The 22,086-nt window shown below is 39.3% G+C and overlaps 1 protein-coding gene across 1 annotated transcript; it reads right to left on the reverse strand.

Annotated features, from left to right (window-relative positions):
- Nucleotides 1-1,279: 1,279 nt before the first annotated feature.
- LOC106968047 (guanylate-binding protein 1-like) lies at nt 1,280-18,666 on the reverse strand. The gene is made up of 11 exons (XM_015064400.3): nt 18,491-18,666; nt 12,115-12,323; nt 10,707-10,834; nt 9,193-9,302; nt 8,727-8,923; nt 7,898-8,140; nt 6,133-6,413; nt 4,357-4,569; nt 3,471-3,573; nt 3,039-3,232; nt 1,280-2,444 (listed from the first exon to the last, which is right to left on the reverse strand). Exons 2-11 carry the CDS (start codon nt 12,302-12,304, stop codon nt 2,328-2,330), a joined length of 1,776 nt encoding a protein of 591 aa, XP_014919886.1. The 5' UTR covers nt 12,305-12,323; nt 18,491-18,666; the 3' UTR covers nt 1,280-2,327.
- Between the last annotated feature and the right edge of the window lie 3,420 nt (nt 18,667-22,086).

Genomic DNA, 22,086 nt, shown 5'->3' on the forward strand with positions numbered 1-22,086 from the left:
CACCCAATGACCCATCTCAGATTTACTATATCAGAAAGTCAAGGGAAGGCTAGGGCCCAGAGAATCTTTATATTTAATAAATTGGTTTTAATGCACAGTGGGGTTGAAGACTACTGGTGAAAGCAACATGCATGCCTCCCTGGAGACAGCTTCATTTTGTTCCTGGAGATAGTAGAGAAAAAGCATTAAACCAGGCGTCAGATGATTTGAAATCTGGTATAGACTCATGCTATCAAGCTAGAAAGGAAGTTATGTAATTTTGCTTAGTTTCAATGTTATTATTTTTAAGGTTTTTTAAAAATTTATTTTGAGAAAGAGCTGGGGAAGGGCAAAGAGAAATAGAGATAGGATCCCAAGCAGGCTCCACATTGCCAGCATGGAGCCTGATGCAGGAATCAAACTCACAAATCATGAGATCATGATCTGAGCCAAAGTCTAGAGTCAGACACTTAACTGACTGAGCCACCCAGGCACCCCTTAATGTTAGTATTTTTAAATGGTTATTAAAGAGACCACTACTTGGTTTTGAAGGCATATGTGTTCTTTCTACCATGAAGTTTCTTTAGTTAATAAAAATGTATTTTATTTACTCCTTTGTTGCAATGCAGCTTGGATAAGAAAAGACAAAGCCTATTTATATAAGCATTGTGGGTCTGAGTGCATACCTACATACATGCCATAGATCTCCCTGATCTCCAATGAAGGCAGTCAAATGAAAAAATACTGCTTAGTAGCATGTGTTTAACTGTGGAAAGAGGTATTCACCATGTAATAGGAGGTAAGGGGGTTCATTGGAAGAAAATGTCCCTATGCAATCAGCAAATCAGGCTTATTAATGTGGATTTAATGGCATTAGGTACTTCTCTGCATTTCTCTCATCTTCTAATATCTTGAAACATTGTATAATGTTTTCAAGATCTTAACATACAATTTAATACACATTCCCTTACAAATGTAAGCAACATAAGGTGGATATATAGACTTTGACCAATGTTTTTATAGAGCAATAATCTGGAAACTATGGCTTATGAGTGCTACTTATTTTTGAAAATAAAGTTTTATTGGAACACAGCCATGTCCAACCATTTATGTATTGTCTATGACTGCTCTCACACTACATGGCAGAATTGAGCAGTTGAGACAGAGACTGTAGGGCCTACAAAGTCATGAATAGCCACTACCCGGTCTTTTGCAGATAAGTTAGCCAACCATTGGTGTGAAGAGTAAAGCCTTATTTTGGGGTGAAAACTGAAAAAAAAAAAAAGCCCAGTGAAGCATATTTTATTTCCAGCTTAAAAATAATTTTTAATCATTTTGAAAAATATCAACCTTTTACCTAGGAGTTTAGAAAATTAGGAGAAAGTCTGTGTATACTAATACCAAGAGCATTGTTTTGTTATTCAAAAAATATAAAAAACAATCTATAATCACTTTGGGGAAAATCAGCAAACTTTCAAGTATAGACTGTTGAGAAGTGGAAAAATGTTGCCTAATTTATAGGATCTTAAATGATTTATTAATTAACTTAGCTCAGTTTTCTAGTATGTCATCTGTCATCATTTAAAGTCCATCTTTGTGAATTATATATTGTTACAAACACATAATGCATAATTGTCATCATGTTACTATGTTCAGTCCAGTGTCAATTATCTAAACCTCTAAAATGTACCATTAAAGTTACAACCTGGGTGAATTAAGTAAAAAAGGAGTTTCCTTTTTTGGCCCATTTGTTTGTGATCCAATCCCTATTCATGCTAATGGTTTCTTCTACCTTCTTATGAAAATTCTGTAGATTCCAGATCTCTATATAAGGTGGTTTGCTTCTGCTTAGAATCCATCAGGGAGGATTGTCCATTCCTAGGGCCAAGTGATCACATCATTGCTCACAGATGGTGCAGCTGTGATATAATGGAAAACTGCACGTTGCTTTCACTAAGAAGCTAGGATGGTCCTCTTGACACTGAAATCCATTGTACACTTGGCCAGACTGAAGCCCAACTATGTTCCTAAACTTTTACTTAAGACTTTGTTCAGTTTCCCTTTGTCTACTAGTAGTCACCTAGAGGAATAAATTTTTCCTGAATGGTACCAGCTCATATACTTTTTGTGTTAGAGAGGTAAAATTGACCTTTGTCATACAATTTATAATATTTTTTTGGAAGATGGATATGATTTTTAATTACAGTACTGCACATCTTTGCAAATTTCTAGTGTTATAAAAATGCAAAACCCAATTACTTTCGAGTGTAATGATATTTTTCCAAATTCAAAGGTTACTTAAGTTATGCCTTGGATAAGAATGATCAGGAGCTCTATTCTTTAGGTCTTCAGCTTAAGAAACATGTTTTCTTTGGTTTTTCCATGCTCTTCTGGATATTTTGTATCTCAGTGTGAAGTCGTTTGCTCTCATTTTGGAATCCTTCCTTTAGTAGACGAGCCTGTTCCTAAAAAGGGACAATTGGAGACTGAATAAAGTGTAGGACTGAAGTAAATCTCTAATTTATAGCTAGTTTCCGCATTCATTTTTTTTAGTATTAAATTTCTTCTTGACATTTTCTCTACCCTTAATTTTCATTATACGTTCTGTTGGGTGTCTTAGCTCTGTGATTACATTTCCGCTAAGTGGTGAAGACAGTTCAGATATCTTACCAAGTTGTGTGACCCTATAAAAGTTACTTAATCCTTTCTGAACTTCTGTTTCTTTTTGTAAGTAATAGAGACACAGCAGTTCTTGCTTTGTATAGTATTAAGCAAGAGATCCATATAAGAGATTTTTCAGAATGCCTAGCAGAGAACAGCTACCATGGATGAAAGGATGTACAGATAGAGGACTGGATGTGACCTAACCACAAATAAATCTTTTAATAACCAGATAGAGGCAGGGGCCAGGTCAGGCAGGCAGACAGAAATTGAAAAGTACAAGTGGCAAGCAAGGTCCTTCTTGTAGGCATCATGTTATCACTGCCACACTAAGATATGATGAGGGAGAGTGGAGAGAAAACAGAAAACAGAAACCTTAGGGTAGTACAATTAAATACCTGAAGTTTGAAAGCTAGAATTCTCTCTTGTTCATCCAGCCACTGGACTCTATCCCTTTCCATCTTCTCAGTTAATTGTCTCACATGTTCCTGATGACTCCTTTCTTTCTGTTCCATCAATTGCTGATTCTTTATATGCATTTCTTCCAGTACTTTTGCTGCAGCCTGTGCAGATTCAGCTTTCACACGTTCCACTGAAAGGAGGAAAAAGAAGACAAATGTATGTGAGTAAGCATGTTGTCCCTTTCTTCCTTGCACACTTACCGGTCATTGTTGCTGTTGACTACATATGCCTTACTCAGAAATGACTTCAGCAAGTAAGGGGCATTGTTGTTCGCCTTGCCCTAGTTTAAGGATCCCAGGCTTACCCCGCCAAATTATTTAAGCTTTAAGAACTCTTGAGGCTATCTAGTCTCTTGACTGGCTCCTCACCTTCAATCTCCTTTTCCTTTTCTGTGAGAGTCTGGTCTGTCTGTAGAATCGCATCAGTCACAGACTCCTTGGACTTCAAGTATTCCTGAAGAACCTCTTCAGCCTTAGGACCCAGAGAACATGGAGTTGGTAATAGGAAATGGATATAAGCACTCGTTCCTGTTTGTCATCCTATCATCTTTTCCTCTAGGAATTGTTCCTCTTGGCCTTAGTGTCCCTGGTGGTCAAGACTCCTTGCCACAGGCATGGGCACATGCTCTGAGCTGGCCAATCATGGCAGCCTACTAAGCAGAATCCTTTATAAGAGACTGAGATAGACACTGGGAAACAGAGATTCTTTGTTCTTTTAGAATGAGGGCTCTAATTTTGGAGATGTTGGTGCTCTGGCCCCCTAAGGAGTGAGTTGTTGAAAAAAGAAGTCATTATGGAGAAAGCAGATCAGAGAAAAGGTGGAGGGAGAATAGGAAAGAAGGAAGTGTAGGGTTGAGGGGAGAAACAGACAGATAGACAGATGATGACATTATTTGAAATCTTGGATCCAGTTGTCCTTAAAGCCAGTTTAAAGCCTAAACTGATGAATTCCCATTTTTGTTTAAGAAAATGGGTTTCTGTTCCTTGCAGCATAAAGATCCAGCCACAGTAGTGAATTGCAATAACAACTTTGTGGTTGATCTGAAAATCCAATTAATAACTCAATTATTAATTGAGTGCACTCTTGGATGAGCACATAGGACGTATCTGGTGTAACTGGCTCCCTATACATGTTTACTGAATGAAAGCATGAATGCTGTTGTTCTCACAAGGTGTGCAATTACACGTGGTTATTTTAGTCTTTCAAGGAGGCATGTCAGCAGCTTTCCAGAATCAGCACATAAATCTTGGTTACCTGTATCCCTTTATTAGGTTGCTGAAGATATTTTGTCTTCAGCTCTTGTATTTTCTGGATGAGGAGACGGTACCCTCCTGGTTTAGAATAAACCCCCTGCTTCACAGCTTCTTCAAGAGGACTGAAAATATCCTTAAGTAAATCTGAGCAACGATCCGTTGATGCTTGCACATTCTGTTTACAAAAATCATCTCGCTTTTTTTCCAGCTGGGCCTTTGATGTAAAAATAGGAGGTAAAAAGAATAACAGGGAAAAGATGTTAGCATGACCTTAGAATATCTGGAAGGGCTTCTCAGAAATAAGCCTATGACCCTAGAAAAAGTCACAGGCACCCCAACAGGACCATATCCTTCCTCCTGCTCCTGACTTTTACTGAAGTCCCTTTCTCCTTAGAGGTGAAGTTCAGAGCAGAGATTGCTAGCTTTCTTGCTATACCTTTAGAGATAAACTTCTGCTTTTCAAATTGGACCAGTGATTGCGTATGGAATAAATGTGGCTCAACATAAGCCTGCATATGGATAATCAGGGCAATATCCTGATTGATTAGGATATCAAATCAGTCTGGTAATAGTGGGCATTTGATTTAGAAGCTCTGATTGTGACTTATGTGAATTTAGGTAAATTAAGAGGAAGAATATTATTCATGAAAAAAATGTTTTAAAACTTTGAGTTCAATCCAAAATCTATAAAGAGCTCACCAAACTCCACACCCAAAAAACAAATAATCCAGTGAAGAAATGGGCAGAAAACATGAATAGACACTTCTCTAAAGAAGACATCCAGATGGCCAACAGGCACATGAAAAGATGCTCAACGTCGCTCCTCATCAGGGAAATACAAATCAAAACCACACTCAGATATCACCTCACGCCAGTCAGAGTGGCCAAAATGAACAAATCAGGAGACTATAGATGCTGGAGAGGATGTGGAGAAACGGGAACCCTCTTGCACTGTTGGTGGGAATGCAAACTGGTGCAGCCACTCTGCAAAACAGTGTGGAGGTTCCTCAAAAAATTAAAAATAGACCTACCCTATGACCCAGCAGTAGCACTGCTAGGAACTTACCCAAGGGATACAAGAGTACTGATGCATAGGGGCACCTGTACCCCAATGTTTATAGCAGCACTCTCAACAATAGCCAAATTATGGAAAGAGTCTAAATGTCCATCAACTGATGAATGGATAAAGAAATTGTGGTTTATATACACAATGGAGTACTACGTGGCAATGAGAAAGAACGAAATATGGCCCTTTGTAGCAACGTGGATGGAACTGGAGAGTGTTATGCTAAGTGAAATAAGCCATACACAGAAAGACAGATACCATATGTTTTCACTCTTATGTGGATCCTGAGAAACTTAACAGAAACCCATGGGGGAGGGGAAGGAGAAAAAAAAAAAAAAAGAGGTTAGAGTGGGAGAGAGCCAAAGCATAAGAGACTCTTAAAAATTGAGAACAAACTGAGGGTTGATGGGGGGTGGGAGGGAGGGGAGGGTGGGTGATGGGTATTGAAGAGGGCATCTTTTGGGATGAGCACTGGGTGTTGTATGGAAACCAATTTGACAATAAATTTCATATATTAAAAAAATAGGAAAAAAAAACCTTTGAGTTCATTGTAATAAAATTTGCTCTTTTTTTATGATAAAAACAAAGAGTGGTTATCACCATTTTAAAGTCTAGTAGGAATTGCCTCTTTCAAAATAAATACCCATTTCATTTTCCGGTAGTACTCTGCTTTCCAAGACCCTAATCCATAAGAACTTGAGAAAAAATTACCGCTAAGTCCTTTTGACATAAATGGTCTATGTCTTTGAAGGAATTCCTCATGAAGAGTTCAATGGCCTCTTTCTCACAGGCCCTGTGCAGGTTCAGTAGCTCCTGGAGGGTTTCTGTGGGCAGCTGCAGCATCTGGCCCATCTGCTGGTCATAGTGGGCAATGGCCTTTTGCACTGCGGCTGCATTCTCGATCTGGGCCAAGGCCAGGATTGCATTCTCCATGCAGGGCAGATCTCCACGGCTGATGGCATCGACATAGGTCTGCACCAGTTTCTCTAGACCTACAAACAGAGAACAAATAATGTTGCTTGTTGTAGGTGGGATGAGGAAACATTCCATTCTGTGTGATTCTGATCATGTCTACTACCACCCATTTGCCTCAAAGCATCAATGTCCTCAACATCACCTGGAGCCTTGCTAGAAATGTCGATTCTCAGCCTCTAGCCCAGATCAAGTGAATTAGACCCTCCTCTCTGGCAAGATGTCCAGGTGATATGTTTACACATCAAAGGTTGAGAATCTGTTCTAGATAGCATAGCCCTATGTTTACTGAGTGTTTTCATTCACTTTACCTTAAGCACCATTAGGACAGGAACCATACCTCTCTCATTTATGTCTCTATCATCAGCCCTGGTCTGTGGCAAGCATTTGATGATTGTGGAAAAAATCAAAAGAGTACTCGATTTTGTTTATTCTAGCAAAGCGTCGTCCAAGACAACTTTCTGTTATGATGGAAATATTCTATGTCATCCAGCTATTAGCCACATGTAGGTATAGGCTTTTGAAATATATAACCACAAGAGACTCTTAAAAACTGAGGATAAACTGAGGGTTGATGGGGGTGGGAGGGAGGGGAAAGTGGGTGATGGGCATTGAAGAGGGCACTGGTGGGATGAGCACTGGGTGTTGTATGGAAACCAATTTGACAATAAATTTCATATTAAAGCATAAATAAACAAATAAATAAATAAATCAGTGTAATTGGAATTTTAAGTTTTCTTAAAAAATTTTTTTTTAAATGTTTATTTAATTTTGAGGGAGAGAGAGAGAGACAGAGCATAAGTCGGGGAGGGGCAGAGAGACAGGGAGACACAGAATCCAAAGCAGCCTCCAGGCTCTGAGTTGTCAGCACAGAGCCCGGAGCTTGAACCCATGAACTGTGAGATCATGACCCGAGCCAAAGTCAGACATTTAACCCACTGAGCTACCCAGGCATCCCAGAATTTTAAATTTTCTGTAACTTTAATTAGCTCACACTTAAATTTAGATAGCTACACTTGTGTAAGCGGCTACCATATTGGACAATGCAGGTCCTAATAAATAGGGCAATTTTAAGAAATAGAACTTGATTTCTTTAGCCTTTCCTATCTTTTCTCACCCAAGAAATTTGACTAGTAAAATCTATTAGAAATGTTGATGTCATCAAGAATTTAACATGGAAATAGCAGTAGATTCACATTTTTTTTTTTAACGTTTATTTATTTTTGAGACAGAGAGAGACAGAGCATGAACAGGGGAGGGTCAGAGAGAGGGAGACACAGAATCTGAAACAGGTTCCAGGCTCTGAGCTGTCAGCACAGAGCCTGATGCGGGGCTCGAACTCACAGACTGCGGGATCATGACCTGAGCCGAAGTTGGCCGCTTAACCAACTGAGCCACCCAGGCGCCCCTAGATTCACATTTTTTAAAGCTGAAAGTAGGTGGATGTAATTCTACTCTCCTTTAGTCTTAACAATGGAAGAAAAAGACTGGGAAGAGGACTCACGAGGTCCATTGACTTTGATGCCTCCTGAGAGAGTTTTAGTTTTGGAATTCTTAAAGATGTAGGAACAGAAGGCTGAAGCTTGTTGCACAAATTCAGGATCCAGGTCATTATCATGCAGTGTCTCAAGCTGGCCTAGCTTCTTCCGATGAGTGGGTCGATCAAAGATAAAGCATTTCTTCTTCGGAAAGAACTTCCGGATACAGAGTCGGGGCAGATTAAAATTTTGATCACTTTGAGTGGTACCTGCAGGAAGATAAAAAAGGCTTGCAAACTTTTTCTGTAAAGGACCAAACAGTAAATATTTTAGGTTTTGCAAACCAGGTGGTCTCTTCTCCAAGTACTCAATTCTGCTATTGCAGCAAGAAAGCAGCCATAGACAATCTATAAATGAGTGGGCATAGCATTATTCCAATAAAACCTTATCTACAAAGACAGCTGGTGGTCTGGGTTGGCCATCATTTGCCTGTGAGCCATAATTTGCCAACCCCTGAACTAGAGCACTATTCATGCTTTTACCTATTTTCTTCCAGACAACGCCTATTCTTTTCCATATTCTTTGGCTAATCACAAGCCCTATTCAGGGAGATAAAATCAATCTGATAATAGCACAGGGAAAAATAAAAGAGAAAGAAACTATTCTTAGAAGAGAGGAGAATATAATTTAAAATCAAATCTATTAATTCATGTATTAAACAAGCATTAATTCTTACTGATGGCCAGCTAAGAAGAAATAGAAAACTATAAATGTAAGAAACCTGTAAATGGAACACAGACAAAATAATAGTTTCTTATGTTTTATTATCTCCATTTATTTCTAAGTCCCTTTTACCTTGTTTAAGCTTGAGAGAATTCTCCAGGTACTCATCAGCTGTGATGGGTAGTCCGTCTGCTTCCAGTTCTAAGGAGAAATCCCTCAGCGTCCACACAAAATCTGGAAAGAAGCTCACAAAGTCTGCTGAATCTTCAATCCCATTGGAATTAGGGGAGGATTTCGCCCTGATTCGATCTGACAGCTCTGTCACATAGCTGAGTAGCAAACTAAGGAAAACTGGCATCAAAGAATAGTGTCCCCATCCCATATTGGTTCCACATATTAAAACCTTCACTTCACCTTTGTTTTTAACCCAAGCATAAATTTTCTAGTGGGTACATAGAATCTTTCCCCTGCCCTTGAATTATTTTTCATGTTTTCTCTTTTTGTGCTTGATTCACCAGGATTCACAACCAAGCAGCTGGTTTTTAAATACAATTCTTCCCTCTTACTTTGAGGCTATTTTGAACTACAAAAAGGATACTGCAGTTGGTCCATGGCCTGCTGGTTGATGGTTCCCATGCTATTGTACACAAAGGTGCTGCTCAGGAGTATTGCTAGGGCAAAGATCCAGGAATCGTTCTGGTTGTCACCCTGTGAATCAGAACACGTGCAAGCCTGTTAGGTTTCACTCTCCTGACACCTAGATCCTGACTTTCTAGATCAGCAGCAGTAAAAAGATGCTTATTTAACTAGAGGTTTTTTTTTTTTTTTTTTTTTTTAGATTAATGACCTATATGAGAAAACCAAATCCAAACAAAAATATTAGTGGGATTTGGATTTTGGATCATTTTATGATTAGTATTTTTAATTTACACTGATTCTCACTAGGTCTTCTTATGATCATTGGCAGATAATTACAAAACGAATAGTAAAGGTTGGTAGGCTTTCTAAGGCTTTAAATATAATTTAAATTTAGAATTTTCAGGGCACCTGCGTGGCTCAGTCAGTTGAGCATCTGACTTCAGTTCAGGTCATGATGTCGCGGCTGGTGAATTCGAGCCCTGCGTCAGGCTTGTGCTGACAGCTCAGAGCCTGCAGCCTGCTTCAGATTCTGTGTCTCCCTCTCTCTCTCCCCCTCCGCTGTTTGCACTCTGTCTCACTGTCTCTCTCAAAAATAAATAAACGTTTAAAAAAATAATAAATTTAGAATTTTCTCTTCCTTTTTACAGCAAAATTGACTTATGTGAGAGTAATAATACCTGTAGCTATTTTACTGAGCAATTATTAGGCACCTAACATTTTCCATTACTTATTTTATCCAAAAAAAACACTGAGTCAAATAAAGATCTACTACATCTGTTTTACAAATTCAGAAAGCTGAGGTTAAAAGAGGTCAAATAATTTGCTAAGGCCACTGAGTTAGTGACAGGGTTTACATTTAAACACAAGGGTATAGAACTTCAGAACCTAAAATTTTAACTAAAATTCTCTGCAGGATTCAATTCGTGACATTGATTTTATTTGTTCTACCTTTAAGCTTCTGGGTTAACTGGTTTAGCATACAATCTTTTTTAAAAAATAGTTTTAATGTTTATTTATTATTTTTGAGAAAGAGAAAGACAGAGTACAAGTGGGGGTGGGGCAGAGAAAGAAGGAGACCCAGAATGTGAAGCAAGCTCCAGGCTCTGAGCTGTCAGCACAGAGCCCAATGCAGGGCTCGAACTCATGAACCCTGAGATCATGACCTGAGGCAAAGTTGGACACCTAACGGGCTGAGCCACACAGGCGCCCCACACACAGCCTATTGTTAATCATTGGAATATTACTAATTACTACTGACCACTATGATCTTCTTCTAGGATTCTGCCTTATAAACATTTTCCTGATCCCTGGTTGCTAAACTTGGTCGGAGGGCACATAAACAGAAATAAAACAAAAATAAAAACAAAAACATATTATGGTTAAGTGTAAGCTCTTATTTAAAGAAAAATTAAATCGTGTAGAGAATATTCAGGGATGAGGGTCTTATTTCGAAACTGAATCCTCAATCCTTACCTTCTCTACATCTCCCAGGCCCTCCGTGTCAAGAAGAACTAGGGTGTGGTCTGGCTTCTTGGGATGAGGCACACACCACATCCAGATTCCTTTGGTGTGAGACTGCACCGTGGAGCCCAGAGAGAAGCCTGTGAGGGAGAGTGGGGATAAGAGAAGGTGGAGTTTTAATAGCAGATGGAACTAGAAATCCTACAATGCAACGCACAAAAAAAAACAACCTGATTAAAACAAGAGCAAAGGACTTGAATAGACATTTCTCCAAAGCAAATATACAAACGACCAATAATCAAATGAAAAGATGCTCATCATCATTAGTCATTAGGGAAAAAACAAATTAAAACCACAATGAGATACTACTTCACACTCATTGGGATGGCCACTATCAAAAACCCAGAAAATAGGAAGTGTTGGGGAGGATGTGGGCATATTAGAAACCTTGTGTATTTCTGGTGAGAATGTAAAATGGTACACTTGTTGTGGAAAACAATATGATGGCTTCTTAAAAAAAATTAAAATAGAATTACCATATGATTTGGAGATATATAACCCCCACAAAATGAAAGTAGGGATTTGAACAGATATTTGTGCCCTCGTGTTTTTAGCAACATTATCCATAATAGCCAAAAGGTGGAGGCAACCCAAGAGTCCTTCAACAGATGAAGGGATAAACAAATCAGTATGCACATATTAGTTATTCAGCCTTAAAAAGGGAGAGAATTCTGACACAGGGTACAACACCGAAGACATTGTGCCAAATCACATTCAGCAAATCACAAAGGACAAATAATGTCTGATTCCTCTCAAATGAGATTCCTAGAACAGTCCAATTCATAGAGAGAGTATGTAGAATGGTGGTTGCCAAGGGCTGGGGAGTTATTGTTTAATGGGTACAGAGTTTCTGTTGAGGAAGATGAAAAAATTAGGGAGATGCATGATGGTGATGGCTGCATAACAGTGTGAATTTACTTAATGCCATAGAACTATATGTACACTTAAAAATGATTCCAATGATAAGTTTTATGTTATGTATATTTTACAACAATGAAAAAAAAAAGCCAATACAGACTTAAACATTCTTTGCATCTTAATAACCAGTGGAAACTTGCTTTTGCTACATGCACATTTTAGTAAATGTCTTATTATGTACATTAATTATTTTTATTACTGCACTAGTCTTTCTAGGAAAGGAACAATTTATGCTTTTAAAAGAGGAAACTAAGGCAAAGTGGGAAGAGTGATGAACTGACTCTTTTAGATTATAGTGAAGATAAGAGCATCATCGTGGGTTAAAAGATAACTTTCAATATTCCTCCGCGTTCTCTAACTTCCTGTCCTTGCATCACCACGTTCAATGCAGGCAGTGTAGGTGGACAGAAGGGACTCCGCGGAGCTTTTTGGTGCCACTCACCCTTGTTCTTCCCAGCCAGCTTGTTCATCAGGTAGGATTTGCCTGTGCGGTAGAGGCCCACAATAGCCACCACCACGAGAGGATTCTTGGTGGCTGACAGGATCTCCAAAGCTTCCTGATTAGCCACCAGTTGCCCTTCAGTGTTCTCAATGAGGCACACTGGGGCCGGCATGTGGATCTCTGAGGCCATGTTCAGAGTGTTCCCTGGTCTGCAAGGGAAGAGATGGGATGAAATAAAATTTCCAGTCCAATTAGATCAAGAACCTCACCAGGTTATTTTACATTCAGAAGCTGGAGTCCTCAGTTTCCACAACATGGCCATAAGTTTTGTGTCAACATTGAGATAGATGAGGGTAAGATCTATATCATTTTAGAAAGTTACAGAAGTATTATCAAAGTAGTCCATTGAAAAAATATTGGTATGACCATATCTTATGTATGTTCAGCCACTCTCATGAACAAAATCGGTCATTAAATTCTCCATGGAAAATTTTCCTTTTGTATTCTCATTAAAAATTTTAGAGGGGTGCCTGGGTGGTTCAGTCGGCTAAGCGTCTGACTTCAGCTCAGGTCATGATCTTGTGGTCGGTGATTTTGAGCCCCGCGTCGGGCTCTGTGCTGACAGTTCAGAGCCTGGAGCCTGCTTCAGATTTTGTGTCTCCTCTCTCTGCGCCTCCCTGATTCACACTCCATCTCTCTCTGTCTCTCAAAAATGAATAAATGTTTTAAAAAATTTTAAATTTAGAGTAAAGCAGGGGTGCTTGTGTGGCTTAGTTGGTTAAGAATCCACCTCTTTGATTTTGACTCAGGTAATGATCTCACAGTTTGTGGGATTGAGCCCTGCATTGGGCCACGCTTATAGCACAGAGCCTGCTTGGCATTCTCTCTCTTCCTCTCTCTCTCTGCCTCTCCCTTGCTCACATGCACATATGCATGTGTGCATGCTCTCTCTCAATATAATAGAAAAACTTTAAAAAATTTAGAGTAAATGTTAAATGGAAAATAGAATAGAATTTAGAGGTATTTATTTTACATTCTGGTTATATGTAAAAATTCAATGTTGATTTATTTATTCATTAATTCTTACTATGAATACTTTCATACATTATTTCATGCATGCCCTTTGAACAGTTCCCAGAGATTTTAAATGTGTTTTTCCCCTGATAGATATGCTTGTTTTGCTGGAATGAGGGTCCACAGAACTTCTGAAATTGCCATTCCAAAAGTGAAACCAATATAACTTACTTTTGCAAATTTTATAAAAACATATGACCATCTGGAACACATGACCAGGGACCCTTCGAAAGCCTTGGCATGGGCTTTTATAAGCAAGGGGCCTTTAAACTTCATTAGCTTCACAGTAAGTTAGCCTCCAGCTACATGGGGGTACAAGTGCACTACTGGAAATACCATGGCTAAAAATCATGTTTATATATATGTGATAAGGGAACAAAAGACTATGAAATAAGGATTAAAAGGTCAGGAGTCAGAGGACCCTGGGAAGATGGCAGAGTAGGAGGATCCTAAGCTCACCTTGTCCACCTAAATAACAGCCACACCAGTGTAATTAACCCAGCAAATGAACCAAAGACTGGCAGAACAGACTGTCTATGGTTAATCGTAGAGAGGAGGCCACATCGAAAACAGTAGCAAAGGTGAAGTCTGGTTGGAAACTAAGCTAATCTGCAAGACTAACTGCTTGTGGATACCATAAGTACAGAGAAGGGAGAGGAGCAGACCCCACACTGAGCACTTGAGACGTGGGGTACCTGCACATGTAGTGGGGAATTAAAGTCCCCATTACATTTGGCTTTGAAAATCAGAGGGCTTAAACTTTCAAGTTTTTACCATCAGTAGGGCTTAACATCTTAAGAAAAACATTAGAGAGCATGGAGGGTAATAGAAAACTGAGTCCCTACCCCTAAAGATCCAGCAGAAGGAACAATCCCACTGAGATACAGCATAGAAGCAATAATTTGAGAGGCACCTCGGGTGTATGAGGAGATTTATTTACTAATTTCAGAATGTGTGCAGTAGGGGCAGGGATCTTTAGGAGACTTCTCAAAGAACTAAATAACTGGTAGGTGCCATTTCTCTCTCCTAACCCCAGATTAGCTACATGGACACCTGTGGGAACTAGCACGACCCCACATCATCTAGTTTGCTAGCACCATGTGCCCTGTTCTCCTGCAGATCTCCCCCATCCAACACACCCCACTCAAGAGAAGTTCCTTCAAAGTGCTCTGGCCAGGTCTCATCCTTCAAGCAGCACCAACAGTGGCCAGCACCACTCCACATTGACTGGGAGAGGGGAAGACAAGCACACACACCAATTTAACTGCAGGCTCAATGGTGGGCTGGGGCAGACATCCGATCAGACTGCTAGCTCTACCAACCAACCTCACAAGGGGCAGCACAAAGGAAGAGCCCTGTAGTTTGGGTTACCTGCAACCCTGAAAGACAGACTGGGATCAGACTGGGGTCTAACTGTAGGCTCTGTCCACCAATGAAAGCATCTAAGGAAACAATGCAGAAAGAGCACCATGCAGTTCAGTGTGACCACAGTTCTGGCAAATGGGTTGAGAGCAGGCATCTGGTTTGACCTAGCTACAAGCCCAAGGCTGCCCCAGACTGGCCCTGTAAGAGCACAGAGACCAAACCCTGCTCATAATAGGGAAAGAGGGCCATTTCAGACAATTCACTGAAGGCAAACATGGCTCAGCCACAAAAATAAGCTAACACAACACACATACGAGACACCCCTGAAAGTGCCATGTTCTGGTGAAGGGGGGACATTGCACTAGAGGACACTATAAAACCTCTTCTTCATAAGGCCACTATTTTCAAGATCAGGAGACATAGCTAACTTTCCTAACACACAGAAACAAGTGCAGAATGTTATACAAAATGAAGAAACAGAGGAATATGTTCCAGATGAAAGAACAAGACAAAAATCACAGTACAAGAGCTAAATGAAATGGAGATAAGAAATATGCCTGACAGAGAATTCAAAGTAATGATCATAAAGATATTTACTGGACTTGAGAAAAGAGTGGAGGATCTCAGTGAGACAAACAAATGGAAAGATACTTTGTGCTCACTGATTGGGAGAATGAGTAGTGTTAAAATGTCCATACTACCTAAAGAAATCTACAGTTAATGCAATTTTTTTATTTTTTATTTTTTAAACAGTTATTTATTTTTGAGAGAGAGATAGAGTGAGAGCAGGGGAAGTGCAGAGAGAGAGGGAGACACAGAATATGAAGCAGGCTCCAGGCACCAAGCTGTCAGCACAGAGCCCGACTTGGGGTTTGAACTCACAGACCATGAGATCATGACCTGAGCTGGTCAGTCGCTCAACTGACTGAGACTTCCAGGCACCCCAGTGCAATTTCTATCAAAACGCCAATAGCCTTTTTCATAGAAGTAGAACAAACAGTCCTAAAATTTGTATGGAACTACAAATAGCCAAAGCAATAAACTGGAGGTATCACAATCTCAGAATTCAAGATATACAAAAAAGCTGTAGTAATCAAAACAGTATGGTACTGGCACAAAAAGAGACACATAGATCAATAGTATAGAATAGAGAGTCCAGAAATAAATTCATGCTTTTATGGTCAAATGATCTACAATAAAGGAAGTAAGAATATACAATAATAGGAAAAAGACAGTCTCTTCAACAAATGGTGTTGGAAAACTGGACAGCTCTATGCAAAATAATGAAACTGGACCATTTTCTTAGCCATATACAAAAATAAACTCAAAATGGATTAAAGACTTAAATATGAGACGTGAAACAACAAAATTCCTAGGAGTAAACACAGGCAGTAATTTCTTTGACATCAGCTATAGAAACAGTTTTCTAGATATGTCTCCTGAGGCAAGTGAAACAAAAGCAAAGATAAACTATTGAGACTCCATTAAAATAAGAAGCTTTTGCACAGAAAAGGAAACCATCAACAAAACAAAAAGACAATCTACTGAATTGGAGAAGATATTTGCAAATGATATATTTGATAAGGGGTTAATATCCAAAATCTATAAAGAACTTATACAACTCAACACCCAAAAACCAATAATCCAATTAAAAATGGGCAGAAGACGTGAATAGACATTTTTCCAAAGAAGACATACAGATGGCCAATAGACACATTAAAAGATGCTTGACATTACTACTCATCAGAGACATGCAAATCAAAATCACAATGAGTATCATCTTATACCTATCAGAATGTCCAAAATAAAAAACTCAAGAAAGTTGCCGAGGATGTGGAGAAAAGGATTCTGGTGAACTGCTGGGGGGTGGAATACAAACTGGTACAGTCACTCTGGAAAACAGTATGGAGGTTCCTCAAAAATAGAACTACCACATGATCCAGTAATTGCACTACTGGGTATTTACCCAAATAAAACAAAAACAGCAATTTGAAAGGATATATGCATCCTTTTGTTTACTGCATCATTATTTACAATAGCCAAACTATGGAAGCAATCCAAACGTCCATCTATAGATGAATGGATAAAGAGGAAATGGTGTATATATACAATGTAATACTACTCAGCCATAAAAAAGAATATTGCTATTTTCAACAACATGGGTGGATATAGAGGGTATAATCCTAACTGAAATAAGTCAGTTAGAGAAAGACAAATACCATATGATTTCACTCATATATGAAATTAATTTAAGAAACAAAGCAAACAAAGCAAAAAAGAGGGAAAAAAACACAAAAAACCCCCACCCAGACTCTTAAATATAGAAAACAAATTGGAAGCTGCTGGAGGCAAGGTGGGTAGGGTTTGGGGTGAAACAGGTGAGGGGATTAAGAGTGTACTTATTGTGATGAGCACTGAGTAATGTATAGAATTGTTGAATCATTATACTGTACACCTGAAACTAAAAAAAAAAAAAAAATCAGGAGGCAGATCAGGAGAGGTAAAGGGCAAGTTGTTCAAGGAAAATATTTGTATTTTCAGCATACATTTCTAGGTTTTCTGTTTTGTTCTGCTCTTCCATTTTGTAGAGAAGGAGAAGCAGGAAGAGGAGAATAGACGGTGGGGAAGAGGGATGAGAGATGAAGGGAAAGTGAAACTGGAAAGGAGAGAGAGTCGTCAGGTAAGATAAATAAAGCTCGTGCCAAGCCAAGGAATTCAGGGCAGGAGTTTCCAGAAGGCAAGATTGGAACTGATTGAGAGCACAGAGAGGTCAAGGCAAACAAAGATGTAGCCCTTAGTGATGCATCACAGTAGATTCTTTAAAGAGGAACCTTTCTAGTCAAATGGGCTCCAGATTCTACTTGTAAGGGGTAAGGAGTAAGTTGGCACTAAGTAATTGGATCTACTGAACCTGGACTATTTCTGAAGGAAGAAATACACTTTGAAACAAAGTTCAAGTGTGTGATTAAAAAGAATGATGTTTTCATAAATCTTCACCTTTAGCTCTGGGTTTCAGATTTTTCTTTCTCTGTCTTTAACAGTATCAGGTGGGGATACCTCAGTGGCTCAAGACTCTATCTTGGCTCAGCTCACGAGCTCATGGTTTCGTGAGTTTGTGCACTGTGTTGGGCTCTTCACTGGCATCTCAGAGACTACTTGGGATTCTCTCTCTCCCTCTCCCTGCCCCTCCCCTGTTCATGCACTCTCTCTCTCTCTCTCAAAATAAATAAACATTAAAAAAATCAGTGTCGGGTGGCTGTTCACCACACCACACCTCATTTACTATTCTTTCCTTCTCCTGAATATAACATATTTGCAGCCTTTCAGTTTCTTAGCTGCAGTCGGATCTGTACTGAGCAAGTTCTATCAAAGATAATGGGAATTTAACTGTGTCCCCAGTCAACACAAAGTCAGCAAAAAGAAAGACAATCCTAATGCACTTCAAACTTCATTTATCCCCATGTCTGCTGGTGCCTAATTTCACACAAGCACAGTAGTAACAGGTAGGAACATGCTACCATCTGATGACCCCAGTATTTCATTATCTGACCTAGTATCCCACAGCAGGCTCAACTGCAGCCCGTCTTGATGCTGATCACTTTTTTTTTAAATGTGTATTTATTTTTGAGAGAGAGTGCAGGGGGAGAGACAGAGACACAGGGGGACAGAGGATCCAAAGCAGGCTCTGTGCTGACAGCAGAGAGCCCGATGTGGGGCTGAAACTAATGAATTGTGAGATCATGACCTGAGCTGAAGTCGGATGTTCAACCAACTGAGGCACCCAGGTGCCCTTAGGCTGGTCACTTTTTAAGAAAACTGACCTTTATAAAATCCTTTCCCATCCCTGCCCCAACCTTGTCATGAGCCCCATTTCCTGGAACAGAGCTCCTTTAAAGCTGAAGAAAAAGCTGCTTTGATAATGAAGTGGAGTTCTTACCTTTTATTTTTTCCTCTTCGGTTAGGTGGAGAGGTTTCTGTTACTTCTCCCTCTCTCACTGGATCATGGATCTTTTATTTTACCTGTGTAATGTCATTGGACTTTCCAGATTTCCTTTAAAGACAAACTAGAAACAAAGCAACCACTGTAACAGACTTTATCTGAAACTGAAAGCATTGGGACACAAAACAATTATTCAAAGACCATAAAAGGAATTTCTGGAGGCTGTGCTAGTGGGAGGGTATATGGACTTAACACAATTTCTCAACTAGAACCTTCACATTTTTTGAAAGAGATTTCAGAGAACGCTCTCTGATTTTAAAGAATGTCTATCAGATATGCAAATACAATGAAATGGAGCTCAGAGTTGGGGTTCAGGTTGAGAAACCTAGAGTGAGGAAGCATCCTGTGAATTTTTAGGTCTAATTTCCTCACGTGATGAACATACAATGGACCTGGCTTTATACATACAGCAAGTGAGGAGAAGAATATGCCACACACACAGTCACAAACACCCAGCACCTGGCACTAATACCCAGTGCACAGTCAGGAAGGGGCTCCAAGAATTGCACACATGTTTGAGGCTCTATGCTGACTGCTTTAGGTGGGTTTTATAACATATCATATGCTAAACATTTCCCCATGTTTTTATAGAAACAGGAACAGAAAAGTTGAACGTCTCAACCCAAATCACAGTAGTATATATAAGTAATCTTAACTGAATCATTCTTGATCCCAAACACTCTTGTGAAGCTACTTCACTACACTGCCTTTCTAGGCTTTCTGAGTGAATAGCAAAAGAAGTAATGGGTTTATTTCTTGATTGTTTGCACAGAACTATGTGTGTTTCAAGTCTAATTCATTTTTGATTACAATAATGCAAAATAAGCAACAATGTCTTCATCTTCCAGTGAAAACAAGGAGGTTTGAGGGAGGGTAAGTATGCCGGTCCATATTCATTGAGCAAGTCACAGGGGTGGGAATCAAATTTTAAGCTCTTTTTACCTTTTGTTTTGTTTTGTTTTAGAGAATTCAAGCTGGGAGAGGGGCAGAGGGAGAGAGAAAGAGAAAAAGAGAATCCTAAGCAGGCTCCATGCTCAGCATGGAGGCCAACATGGGGCTTGGTCTCACAATCTGGGATCATGACCTGAGCTGAAATCAAGAGTTGGATGCTCAACTGACTGAGCCACCCTGGTGCCCCTAAACTCATTTTACCTTTAAATTCTCTGCTTTTTCTCCTCTTCCACATTGCTTCTGAAAGGAAGGAATAGGGAAATGAGGAGAAAGGGAGAGATTGATTAGGTTCTCTGCTGATCCCAGATCTCTATACCTGGAAGCCAGTGTGAGAAACTTAACAAATAGAACTGAATACTCTCTTTTCTTTTTCCTTTTTGAAATTTGCTTTGAAAAATGAGTTAGCTGGGACTTTCTGTTGCTGGGACACACCCAGTTCCTTCCTGTCTTGATCCTTGAGGCACAACTTTACAGATCTGAAACTTTCTTACCCTTGATCTTGGCAAGATCCCTTTTTATTCTGTTGGTCTCCAGTGAACCCTTTGCAAATCTCCTTCACATCACCTTGATTTTTCCCCCTTATGATACCTGAAATTCAAATTCATAAAAGCAGTTAACTAATGTATTCACAGCACTTACAATAAGACTTGGCATAGAGTAGAAGTTCAATGGATATTATGTGACTAAGTATAAAATGACCCCAACTATGCAAGAAACCCCACACTTTTGCCAATTTGAATATGTAAACTTAAAAAATTTTTTTTAAGTTTATTTATTTAGAGAGAGAGTGCAAGCGGGGTAGGGGCAGAGAGAGAGAGAAGGGAGAGAGAACCTCAAGCAGGCTCCAAGCTGTCAGTGCAGAGACTGAACCCACAGGGCTCAAACCCATGAACTGTGAGATCATGACCTGAGATGAAACCAAGAGTCGGATGCTTAACTGAGCCATTCAGGTGTCCAAATGAGTAGTTAATGTCTTTTTTCCATATGTCTATCCACTTTATCATGAAATGATGGAAGTTTGAATCAAGACTTGTGGTATCCTTTGGTGCCATTCTTTAAGCTTTTACGGTGAGGGATTGGAGTCATTCTGTTGGGACTACTCAGGCCTGCATTTGTCTCTGACCTAATAAACAATATTCAAATTGTAAGAGTTGTTCAAACTATTATGAGATCCTAGCTAGTCTATTCCATAACTAAAAGTTTGTATATATTGTTCAGTTAGTGAAATGTTTACAACAGTACAGATGTTACATATGACATGTAGTTTTCAAAGTGAGTGAAAAAAAAGAATCTTCAAAATTTGTTGAAGACTCCACAGAGCATTAAAAACCTTGAATTTACTTGAATTCAATGTAAATAAAATATAAAAGTATTTACTAATGTCTTGAAGAAACTTGACCATTATTTTGAAGGGATTGCTGCAATTATTACATTAAAAATTTTTAATTTAATTTAATTTATTTATTTTAAAAAATGTTTACTTATTTATTTATTTATTTTGAGAGAGAGAGAGAGAGAGAGAGAGAGAGAGAGCAGGGGAGGGGCAAAGCGAGAAGAGAGAAAGAATTCCAAGCAGGCACCACACTGGGAGCTCAGATCCGATGCAAGGCTTGAACTCACAAACCATGAGATCATGACCTGAGCCAAAATCAAGAGTTGGATGCTTAACCAAATGAGCCACCTGGGCACTCAATTTTTTTTATTTTTGAGAGAGACAGTGGGAGATACAGCGTGAGCAGGGGACAGGGGCAGAGGGAGAGAGAGAATCCTAAACAGCCTCCACGTTCAGCATGAAGCCTGACGTGGGGCTTGATCCCATGACCCTGTGATCATGACCTGAGCTGAAATCAAGAGTCAGACACCCAATCGACTGAGTCAACCAGGAGCACTGCAATTATAACATGCTTAAAGAAATTTTTTTAACGTTTATTCATTTTTGAAAGGCAGAGAGAGAGCACCAATGGGGGAGGGGCACAGAGAGAAAGGGAGACACAGGATCCAAAACAGGCTTCAGGCGCTGAGCTGTCAGCCCAGAGCCAGATGCAGGGCTAAAATTCATGGACCACAAGATCATGACCTGAGCTGAAGTCGGATGCTTACCTGACTGAACCACCCTGGTGCCCCTGCGATTATTATATTTTAAAATGAGGTTTGCTCTACTGAACATCATGATGAAAAATGATGTTCTTCCAATAATGAAAATGTCATGGGAATCATCAAACTATTTGCTAGACTTAATCCACTTTTGCGTGGCTACTTGGAAAAATGCTAAAATTAAAAACAACAACAACGACAATAAATATATCTGTGTCCCAGATTATGATGAATTAGTCAAAATATAAGGAAAACATAAAGTGTTAAGTAGAGTCCAAATGTTACTCCATTACTGTACATTTTCCACGATTTCAACAAATACTGATTAATTGGCAATATTGTGTATTTAAGTTATTACAGAAAACCATGAGAAAGTTGTGGGTTTTTTCCAATTGCAATAACTTATCTGTACCTTTAAATTTTTTTTAATTTTTTTTTTTTTTTTGACAGAGAGCGAGAGACAGAGTGCAAGCAGGGAGGAGCATAGA

This window comes from Acinonyx jubatus, chromosome C1 (genome assembly GCF_027475565.1).
Source record: "Acinonyx jubatus isolate Ajub_Pintada_27869175 chromosome C1, VMU_Ajub_asm_v1.0, whole genome shotgun sequence".
NCBI lineage: Eukaryota > Metazoa > Chordata > Mammalia > Carnivora > Felidae > Acinonyx > Acinonyx jubatus.